A 12,269-nucleotide genomic window follows, 5' to 3' on the forward strand; every position below is an offset into this window, starting at 1 on the left:
GTTGGTGTACTTTTTAGCACTTTAGTTATGAGTTTTATGCTACAGCGTTGTAGTGTAAAACTCATAACTACTGACTTTAGAATGTGGAACGAATCTTGACAGGATAGGCTGTACCGATCACTTTTTGGCCTCCCAGGACAAGCTTGTAATACAGCTACTGGATTGTTGCAATAATAAAAAAGACCAGTGGGGCTTGCAATGCAAAAATTAAAGAAAAAGAAAAAGAAAAACAGTTCCACAGGGACTTTTTGTCAAATGTTTTTACAATAGCTTGCATTAATGAACAAGATCATTTTGTTTCAGATTGGGAGTCTATTCATCCAAATAGGAGAAAATTGCACTGTCTAAAAATGGCAAAGTCAACTGTTCATTTCTTATTTAAAAAGGCAGTGAGTTTTTTCTCCTATTTGGATGAATAGACTCCCAATCTGAAACAAAATGATCTTGTTCATTAATGGAAGCAAAGTGTGCCCAGGAAAGTGTATCAATTGTGGCCTAGCGATCATAATTCAAGGCGTTTGACATTATTATTATTATTATTATTATTATTATTATTATTATTAAAGGGAATCAGTGTCAAAAGAAACAGCCCTATTTTATTAGAACATATTTCAAAATATTTTATTTATTATTTTGCTATAAATAGTTACATATGCACCGTGAATTAAATGGTTCGGTAGATGTTTCTTGCCAGTAAAACTTTGTAAAGAATAAAACAAGAACATTAATCATTATTTATCTAAGCTACAAGCACAGATATACTATTATACACTGGAAACTTACCTCGTATTACAAACCCGAATGTGTTTCCTTCTTTGTGTAATGTCACTTCCACAGTCCTGAAAATGACTCCTGACCCTTGTATTGCTGAGGAACACAAACAAAAGGTAATTAGGCAGTGCATGGTGTACTGACCTTTTAGAAAGACTCCTGTACAGTGCTTGCAATATGACCACTGTATTATACAGAATACATAACATGCACTGCAATAGTTACTACACCTAATGGTTAAAACATACACATTTAATAGGAAAGAGTACGAGTTGCTAATTAGTTAAAAGTAATTAATGGATTCAATGCCTTACTTTATTTACTCACCACATTAAAGCATTTACTATTCATTTCTTTTAACTTATGTTCTAAAGTAGCATCAAGGTTCTGTACATTAAACAATGAAAATGAATGTAAATGATGAACTAATATATTGCAAGATTTATAAAGGGAATTGGCAACAATAATTTTACCTTTAGGAGCAGATGAAATCACCAATTTGTAAGGCATTTTTATTTTTTAGATAATATGGCCATAATATATTAATAATTCTTAATAGCTCTATATTATAAATACAGCAATAATAAAAAATAAATAAATTCTATGATGAAAAGAAAAGATAAAGCTATGTACTCATACTCTCACCAATATGATTTGTCAAATACCCAGAGTACAATTTAATCAACAGAAAGAATAACCCAAGTATGCCAATATAAAATATAGTATATATGTAATAAAATATATTGTCACAGTAGATACAATGTTTGCACCCTGAGCAATCTGTCTGCAAATACAATGCTACTAACCTCAGCCCTTGACAAAGTGGAGGCACAAGACTTTCTAACAAAACAAACATAAAATTGTATCCAAGTTGTACCTCACACAAATCATTACAAAGAACCAAGGCCTACAAACTGTGCTTTCTTCAATCTGTAATATTTAATGAATGCCTCTGCCAGACTCATTTTTACACATTGATTGCCATTTGCTGCACCTCTCTGTCAGTCCCTCCACCCCCTGCCATCAGCATAAAGAAAATCCTGAACCTGACACAATAGGCCCTCACCTCAACAAAGCTGCACCGTCTCATACCTATGACACTGTCTGTAAATATTCTCTAACCAGCTCTTTTATCACCTCCTTGCCCCAAGCTACAAGCATTCCCTAAAAACTGTTCATGGATACATAAAATGCACACTAGTCTAGTTCTCTGAATTCTCAACCAAGTTCATCTCCGTTTCTTTTCTCCTTCCTTAATCATGTAAGCTCACAAGTTCACCTGCCATACCACTTTAGGTGATTTAAATCAAACAGAAACTCATGGGCAGTACCCTCTACCCTTCACTCTTTTTAAAATTGTGTTTTTGTAAATAGTACTATGGTATCAGGCACCTATGTTTATAGCACTGTAGAATACAAATAATTGAAACTAATAATAAAGAAAATGTATAATATATATTTATTTATTAAAGATTACAGCATGATTGTCAAAACCTAAAGTTCACAGGTCACTATGTTAGATGTGTATGGTTGCCAGCTGTCCTTCAAACAAATATACCGCACTCGCTGGATTGAAGACAAACATTCCTAGTAGCTTTATTGTGGTGACGTTTCGGGGACAATCTCCCCTCGTTCAGACCAATAACAACAAGTGAACAAACAGTGCATTTAAACCCTAAATCCCACACTCTGTGCAAATTGTACCCAAACTTGTTGTCATAGTAAGAAGCTTTTGTAAACTATAACATTCTGCACCCAATGTTAAAACCATCATCTAATTCAAAGAGCCATCTCCTTGCAAAGGCTTGTGGAGTGGAGTTAAAATGTGCGCAATAAAGCCTGGGTTCAAATTGATAATGACATTCTGGGACGGGGGTGGGTGCACTGGCCTGGATCTCTATCAAGAACAAGCCACCTATCATTGCACAGTACCCACTGATAACGCAGGTGTTTAAGGTATGGGATAGGACACTTATTAAAGAGTCACACATATCCACGCTTCACTCACCGAATACCCCAATTAGAGAGAACCCAGACCTGGGCATGGAGTTTAGACCACACGTAGCAGGTGAATTCTACACACTAGCAGAATCCTCCATAGCCAATATCTTACATCAGGGAAAGCTAAAAATGCAGACTGAGCTTTCGGAGTGGGCACCTGAGATCTTTGCATCCTGGTTTAGAGTTGCTCAGATGCAACACTATATAACAACACACAAAAACAAAGCAGCACTGACCAGACGAAAAACACTCTATGAGACACTATGCACAATGACGCAGACCCTGACACATCTAATCTCGCAACTATATAAAACCCTACTGACAAAAGGAGGAACTACCCTTCCGACCTATACCGACACATGGCAGACTGACCTCGCCCAAGAAATAGAGACAAAAGATTGGATTAAGATTTTTGCAAAAGCTAAAAAGGCATCAGTATCTATGAAAATTCAAGAAACTCATTACAAACTGATGAGCAGATGGTACATGACACCCCACAGATTGCACAAAATCTACCCACATGTGGATGGGTGATGCTGGAGGGGATGAGGGAACACTATTGCATATTTGGTGGACATGACCCCACATACGTCCATATTGGGATAAAGTGATAGGAGAAATGAGTAGAAAACTAAAGATTATAATTCCACCAAAACCCACATACTTAATATATCCTGAACTACCCAAAGTAGTAGGGGAGGACAAATACCTGCTCCTCCTACTGATGTTAAATGGCGCAAAAGTCCTGATACCTGTGCACTGGAAAAAAACGCAGGGCCCGACTCTGCAGGAATGGAGACACAGAGTGGTCGAATTACTTAGGCTTGAACGGTATCACTATCTCAAATCAGGGAAATTAGTTACACATGAGATGATGACACTGATCTGGGAGGACAAGGGGGCTATAATAAGTGATAACACCTCAGATTAACACGGCATGAGAGACAAATCATAAGTCACCCTGTCATTCATGAACACCCACCCTACTCCCTTGTCCCACCCCCCCCTTTTTTTCCCTCCTCCCCACTTCTTTCAGTGCTTTACTAACTTTCTCTTCTTAATTCTCTCCGCCTTACAAAATGACGAGTAAGGCCATAACATTAGGAACAAAATTAGACCCGACGGTGTGTAACAGAAAGCCGAGTACCTACCATTGATATGAAAGCAAAGATCCTGATGTTAAGTTCCAAATTTAGAATACAACAATTAATAGAAATGTTATAATACAGCAAACTAATTAGCTGGCCGAAACAAGCTCAAGAATATGGACTCACCCAAATACAATATAAACAATACAGAGAAACAGATTACATGATTCAAGGATATGAACTTTGAACAACCTCATAGATCATAGCAGCTCTGTACTGAATATTGCATCATGAATGTAATGAATGTTGTATCTATGTTCAAAAGAATGTAACTAGTGATTTTGTTGTTCTCCTATTCTCTCCAATAAAGCTTGATTTGAAACTTAAAAAAAACCCATCATCCAATGCAGTAAACAACAAGCACATGGTGTGTATATAAAAACAGTCATAGTTGGGGGCGTGTCCATGCAGTGTTCTGAATAGGACACATTTTCTGCAGGCTCCAACGGAATCCTTAATAATCCGCCGATTATTAACATTGTACAGCAAGAATAAGATCATTTTAATAGAAAACCTCACAGTTCTGGCAACTGGAATTCTACATAACTTATTCTGGCCGTTTTCATGATATTGGGGACTCAGATCGGAACAAGGCCTAAGGCGGCGGCCTACTATTAAGTATACACCCCCCCCCCCCCGGGAAGAGCCGGGTCATCAGTGCTGTCGAAGATTCGACTTACTGAATCTCTTCATTGTCTCCCTCTGGCTGGATATTAAGGGAACTCTTTGATAAATACACCAGGAAGCTTGTGAACAGAAAAGCTGTGAACAGCACTGTTTGCATTATCCCTCACAATGACCTACATCAAAGAATTGGAGCCATACTGCTACTCAACACAATCTTTTGAGAAATTAGAGAGACTCTTTGACAAATTAATCAACAAAGCCGCTTACGATTTCCTAATAAATAAAATATGTACAAAAAATACACTGAGCACTTTGCGAGAGAGTCTTCCTGAATTTATCAGCCAAAATGGCAATATCTCTACAGCGCGCCTAACAGCAGGAGCAGAGGTACACGAGGAACCCACAAAGCAACAAGGCTATACCCCATGTCACGGAGAGCCACAGAAGCTGGTGGTTTCAAAACCTGCCTCAGGCTACTTACTTACCAAAGGAGGGGGAGCCGTAACTGGGCGTCTTAACAATGGAGAGCGCCGCCTAGCATCACCTGCTCTTCAAAAATTGATACCCGCGGGAACACCAAGCAGGCCCAAGCGAGCGGATCCAAGTCGGAAACACGTTGAGCTTCTGGAGGAGATTGAGGGCTCACAGAAAGGTATGTCAGGTGAGATGGAGAATGGCGAAGCGGAGATTGGCGCCAGGGCACACTATGACACAGGCGATGGTCTTGTTTACAGCCGGTACGCAGGTATTTGGAAAATGGAGACATTGGGGAGTCAGACAGCTACATGCTCTGAAGACCCGCAGGGCATTATTGCATATACTGTTACCCTAAAATTGCTGGGTGAGACAAGATGGTGGAATCATACACTCACTCCGATTAAGGATAACTGTGGCTTTCACAGCGAAGGACACTTTCCAGACACAGGAGAGGGGTAGTCTGCAGATACCCCTCTCAGACAGAATACACCTGACTGAGCTCACTGGGTTAACCCGATAACAAACAGCTAGTTTTATTTTTACTTTCTCCATGGGCTCTCTAGAGGAACGTTATTTGCCAATATATGTAGTTAAGCCTTATTTTTCATGTTTAAAAGTTAATTGGTTATTTCCTATATTGTTGTGAAGGCAAAAACTATGTATAATAATACTAAATATTGGCTGATGTGTTGTGGAAGAAAATAACTGGTGACAGACAAACGTACTGATTGCTCTTGATTGCAACATGCCAAATGGACGCTGATAATTCAATGATGTCTACTTTAAATCTTGAGAGGCCAGGTACTGTAACATGTTCAGGCTAATTCTGTTTATTTTCCTACCATATTCACATTTTTACAGATGGACGTAGTTACACTTTATATATGTGCCTGTTATATACTACTCACTCTTAAGTACATGTTTTCACCTTGCCTAATGGTAGCCTAATGGTAGCTTGGAGCTGCGGACACAGTTAGTGCAGAGCTCTTATACAGCAAAGATCGATTCAAATAATTCTGGCTTCACTGACAACTTGGCCCTCGCTCTGCGGCTTACGGCCAGGGCCGTAGGGCGAGAGGGAAACTCTTTGGCTGTGCGCTGGACACAAACAACACTAATATACACGCTTTAGCAGTTCCGGATACATTGAAGGTGCTGACATACTCGCAGTTAGAATCACCGGTAGAGTGTAAACCTTTGTCTGCCAAATGCCTAATCTCCTTAGTTTTTAATATAGCGAGGCTTAATTGAATAGCATATTAGCATCTTACCCTCTTACACAATACTGTCTTCTAATATTTTTTACGTTCCCCAGCTGGGTTCCTATGTCACTAATTGTAATTGCTTATAGATTTTAAAGACATGGAACAGTCCATCTCACACTGAGGGGCGAACATAGCAATAAAGTAATTTCCCTTAAGTATAACTATGCATACCAAATATCTCTTAATATAGTTTGGCCCTATAGATCTTAGTTATCCCCAATAATGGCCAATACAGCTGTCTCTCATAACTGATCAATTTTTGTACAATTTTTCTCAGGGAAGCATATGCCGGAGTATATGTGTTCTGCTATAACCCCTGCCTATCATAACTTATCAATTTAAAAGCACATGAGTGACTTGATTACAGCTAGGGGGAGAGAATAATAGGGAAAGAGCATTATCAGGTACATTAATGTTTGTCAATTATCTTATGACACTGTACAACCCTGTATATCAAATATGACATGAATATTTGAGCTCTAACCTGTACCTTACATTTTGTCATCCAGTTTTGTGTATGTTTTGTTTATGTTTATTTATCCCTACATGTTTCCTATATATTGTAAATAAGGATCCAAGAGTGGTCCATAATATGTCTAAAAGGGACCAAAATGAGGAAAATCAACCAAGAACCACCAGAATGTTTTCCATATCGCTGAATGTATAATTTTTGTTTTTATTTATTTATTTTCTTATATATTTATTTTCTCCCTTCTTTGGTGTCTCAATCCACTGTAATATGCAATTCCTCAATAAAAATGTTTAATACAAAAATAAAAAAATAAAAAAAAACAGTCATAGTTAATCCTAACATTATGTAATGACATTGTAGCCAGATGTTTAATAAATATCAATAAATAAATACAAATTATCCCTGCATAGCCTACTAGGTTCATCACTACTTGTATGGGCCGTGTAACTAATATTTATGAACCATGTTGGAGCATCAACTCTGTCTAGGCTTATCAATTCCCACAAGAGACTCCCAAAGTAAAATAAGGTTAGATGGTTAAACTTACAAAATCAACAACAGCACAGTATGATAGTGGCTGATAGTAGAGACAACCGGCAACAGTGGCTACTAAAGAATATCTTGCGATCATGCTGGAAAACAGTCTCAATCTCACACACCTATAAGTTTATTTATTTAATCAGATCTTGCGTAGTCCCGGAACTGCCGGGAATCGCTATGTGAGAGATCAATTACTAATTTTGGTAGTCAAAAAAGGGCGTGGTATTAGACCAAAAATCTACACCTTAGAATAACAGGTAGTGTAAACCAGATGATGTAAATTAAATGGAATGTTATAAATATCTATAAAGGAATGGAGCAATCTGATCAATAAATATATAATATAACCTTTCAGGTCTATATAGGCAAAAAAGTGTCACTATCGACAGATAGGGACCCCTCACTGTCATAACCCACAGGGTTAGAAAGATAGAGTATACATATATAGATAAATCCATAGGAAAAGCACAAGCAAGAACAATAGTATTGAAAACACATCATCATATACATGATATTAACTCATATACCCTGTGTCAATAACCTGGGTCTCAATAGATATCATAAACCCATATGTATAAGTGGCAATCAGGGTAAACTCAAATATGCGAATGTCTAGCATCTAGGTTGATGCAACTTTAGTTATATAGTATCAATTAAAAGAATATAAATAAATCCCTGTTTACTTCCCTGTGTAATAAACTGGGGTATCACATAAATATGATCATAAAGCCTTGTTTGCAAGCAACAATAAGGCATCAATGACACTACCACTACCTACACATATAGTGCAGCCAAAAGCAATAGACTCAGACCCTAAAGAGAATAATTTGGTAGTAAGCAGGTAATAATAAATATATGAAGCTGAGCAATATATACTTTTGTCACTCATTTGCTATAACTTGCAACTTCACAATATATACCTGTATGTATTGGGTACTTGTAAAGCGTGGCTAATCACTTATAAGGGTCTCAAGGCGCTGCTAATTTTATCGACCTCAGAAGGATGAAAGGCTGAGTGGAATTCGCCGGGGATCAAACCTATAACCCTTGGTTTGCTACAGAGCTCAGCCACAGTGCTTTAGCATGCTGAGCTATCTGTCTGACCTCATGTTGAAGTTTTAGCCTGGTTGGCTCCCAAAACTGCAGGCTGCAAATGTATTAACGGAAGAATCCCCAGTCACAGGCTCAGCCATCACTGGCAGTCACTTGCAAGTTTTCTGCTTAGCCTTACTGGCTATTCGAATGTCCATTTTTTTTTAAAGGTATTACCAAACAGGAAATACCGGACTGTCCGGTCAAATACCGGTTACCTGGCAACCCTATAGACGTGGTATCCATGAACATCAGATCTACCTCTACTACTCTCCACTGCAATATAGTGCTCAAACTACTTAAAAGGACATGAGACCCAATTTTTTTCTTTCATGATTCAGAGATTGCAATTTCAATTTCAATTTCAACTTTCTGATTTACTTCTATTATCAAATCAAATTTAAATGTATTTTGTTGAAAGGCAAAGCGGTAAGTTCAGCAGCGTGCATGGTCTGGTGGCAGTTTTACAAGAATGCTATTATACATTCAGTAGATGGCAACACTATTTCCTATCATGTACTGCCCCAGACACCTACTAGGTATCTTTTCAAGACACAATAGCATGGGGAAAAAAAATGTAAAATGCAAACCTATTTAAAATGATATCCTCTGCCTGAATCATAAAAGCAAATGGTTGACTTTCATATCTGTTTAAAGGTACAGAAGCAGTTATTAAATGGCAGAGGGGGCTAAAATATGGTTCACGATAGCCTTTAATGTGACATTCTCTTACATATCCTCTTGACCATTGCCCTCCAAACAAAACAATCACTCCCCTTATCTGAAAGTCATGTGGATTTAATGCTTATATGTCTTCATCTGGGTCTATATGTGTTTGCAACACTTACAATGCTGAAATATATTTTCATACAACTTATTTTTATTTATTTTTTAAATATATTTGGTAAAATCAGTGCTGTGGTACTGCAAGTGTAAAATGAATTCTATAGTCACCCTCCATCTGAAAAACAAAAACAGCTCAAATAACTTCTGACAGAACTAAACCATAAAACAGTTTGGTCCACAAATCAGTTTACAGAAAGTGGTGCACAATTGCCTCTACATAGCACTTCTACTTGGTGCTTCAGTGGCTGAGATTTTTTATATCTTAGCAATGTTCTTGCATTATTTCACACCATAGGTACATTGCTTAAAGGGACAGTCAAGTCCAAAAAAACTTTCATGTTGCAAATAGCGAATGTAATTTTAAACAAGTTTCCAATTTACTTTTATCACCAATTTTGCTTTGTTCTCTTGGTATTCTTAGTTAAAAGCTAAACCTAGGAAGGCTCATATGATAATTTCTAAGCCCTGAAGGCCGCCTCTAATCACATGCTTTTTTATTTGCTTTTCACAACAGGGGAGAGCTAGTTCATGTAAACCATAGAGATAACATTGTGATCATGCCCGTGAATTGTGGCAGACACTGCACTAATTGGCTAAAATGGAAGTCAATAGATAATAAACAAAATGTCATGTGACCAGGGACAGTCAGAAGAGGCTTAGATACAAGGTAATCACAGAGGTAAAAAGTGTATTAATATAACAGTGTTGGCTATGCAAAACTGGGGAATGGGTAATGAAGGGATTATCTATCTTTTAAAACAACAAAAATTATGGTGTTGACTGTCCCTTTAGTTAAAGGGATATGAAACACAATTTTTTTTTATTTCATGATTCAGATAGAACATGCAAGTATAAGTAACTTTCTAATTGTCTCCTATTATCAATTTTTCTTCAGTCTCTTGGTATCTTTATTTGAAAAAGCAGGAATGTAAGATTAGGAGCCAGACCATTTTTGGTTCAGACCCCAGGACGGTTTGTGTACTATTGGCTGCATTATTGTATCAGTGCAATACTTTTAACTATTGTTTGTGATTTTATTGTATATGTATTTATAAAAGCATTTGTGAATTAACACTTAGTATGTGTTTTGCTTAATTGAGCTATGCTGCCTGGTAGAATTTTACCTGTTTGCTTTGTTTGGGGCACTCTTTTTTCTGTAGTATTCTTGGATGTAGATTAGACGTCATAGTAAGAAAATAATACAACAACAACATGACAATTTATTTAGAGAATTAAAAAAATCAATAAGGGAATTTATTAAGAAAATTAGGGCAATTTATTAAAGGGACATGAAACACAAAATGTTTCTTTCATGATTCAGACATACAATTTAAAAAAAAAAAATCCAGTTTAGTTTGATATTCAAATATGCTTCATTCTGACGGTATTCTTTGTTGAAGAGATACCTTGATAGGTAGCTGCCATCTAGCACTCTTTGCTAATGTATAACATGCTTGCAAAACTCATGTCATATAGGGCTGCAGACACTTGCACACTCCTAAACTTACTTTCCTGCTTTTCAACAAAGGATGCCAAGAAAATGAAGACAATTTGATAATAGAAGTAAATCGGAGAGTTATTTTAAATTGTATGCTCTCTCTGAATCATCAAAAAAAAAAAAAAAAAAAAAAAAAGGTTTATTCCCCTTTAAGATTAGACTGGAATAAGACCCTGTTAACACACACCCTTCTATGGGATGCTAACGTTTTAGATTATTTTTGACTGTTTCTTCACTTTTTGAAATATCACCACTTCATCTAATACTAAGGCAATATGTAAGTAAATATCACAGCTTCCTCCACTGTACTGTGCACTAATTAGACATAGAGAAAAGTTTTAAAAAATGTTATGTGCAGAAACAAGAAGTGGATTACAGTGAGGAATCAGTTGAAAAACTAATTATAATTCATTAACTTTACTTATTCCATATCATGAACGGATTTCTATCTTAAAATTATGTTCAGAGAGACACAAGCAGAATTTAATAGAGTTGATGAATTGTCTAAGTCTAAATGAAGATAAGACAATAAAGGAAAAACACATGAATTGGTAAGTAAGGATTAAAGTCCAATTATAAAAGCACACTGCAGTTCATTGAAGATTTTGGGTGAGTTCTAAAGAACATTAAAGGGACATTGTAGTGAAAAAAACAACATGTCTAATTTGTTAAAGCATGTCATTTTTGCAATACTTATCCTCTAACTATATGTGTTTAACCACAAATAGATTAAGTACTTAGATAAAGCCCTGCTCAGAAGAAAAATAAATGAATCCCCACTATTCAAATGTAAAACTTGAGTAAAAAGTAAATTTATGCTTACCTGATAAATTAATTCTTTTACGATATGACGAGTCCACGGATTTCATCCTTACTTGTGGGATATTAACCTCCTGCTAACAGGAACTGGCAAAGAGCACCACAGCAGAGCTGTATATATAGCTCCTCCCTTCCCTCCACCCCCCAGTCATTCGACCGAAGGTTTAGGAAGAGAAAGGAAAAGCTAAAGGTGCAGAGGTGACGCAAGTTTACAAAAAAAAAATATAAAATAACAGGGTGGGCCGTGGACTCGTCATATCGTAAAAGAAATTAATTTATCAGGCAAGCATAAATTTACTTTTCTTTTACAAAGATATGACGAGTCCACGGATTTCATCCTTACTTGTGGGATACCAATACCAAAGCTATAGGACACGGATGAAATGGAGGGACAAGACAGGAACCTAAACGGAAGGCACACTGCTTGAAGAACCTTTCTCCCAAAAACAGCCTCAGAAGAAGCAAAAGTATCAAATTTGGAAAATTTGGAAAAAGTATGAAGAGACGACCAAGTTGCAGCCTTGCAAATCTGTTTCTACAGAAGCATAGTTTTTAAAAGCCCATGAGGAAGCCACAGCCCTAGTAGAATGAGCCATAATTCTTTCAGGCAGCTGCTGTCCAGCAGTCTCATATGCCAAAAAGAAAGAAGAGGTAGCCGTAGCTTTCTGACCCCTACGCTTTCCAGAAAAAACAATGAATAATGAGATGATTGA

At 37.0% G+C, this 12,269-nt stretch overlaps 1 protein-coding gene across 10 annotated transcripts in view; it reads right to left on the bottom strand.

Annotated features, from left to right (window-relative positions):
- Window positions 1-12,269, bottom strand: part of GRIP1 (glutamate receptor interacting protein 1) — a 920,176-nt gene that overhangs the window by 317,793 nt on the left and 590,114 nt on the right. For all 10 annotated transcript variants that reach the window (XM_053716876.1, XM_053716872.1, XM_053716874.1 and 7 more), the window contains one exon: window positions 784-867. In XM_053716876.1, coding sequence (XP_053572851.1) covers window positions 784-867 — 84 coding nt within the window. The remainder of the gene's footprint in view (window positions 1-783; window positions 868-12,269) is intronic.

The sequence above is a fragment of the Bombina bombina genome, chromosome 6 (genome assembly GCF_027579735.1).
Source record: "Bombina bombina isolate aBomBom1 chromosome 6, aBomBom1.pri, whole genome shotgun sequence".
Lineage (NCBI taxonomy): Eukaryota > Metazoa > Chordata > Amphibia > Anura > Bombinatoridae > Bombina > Bombina bombina.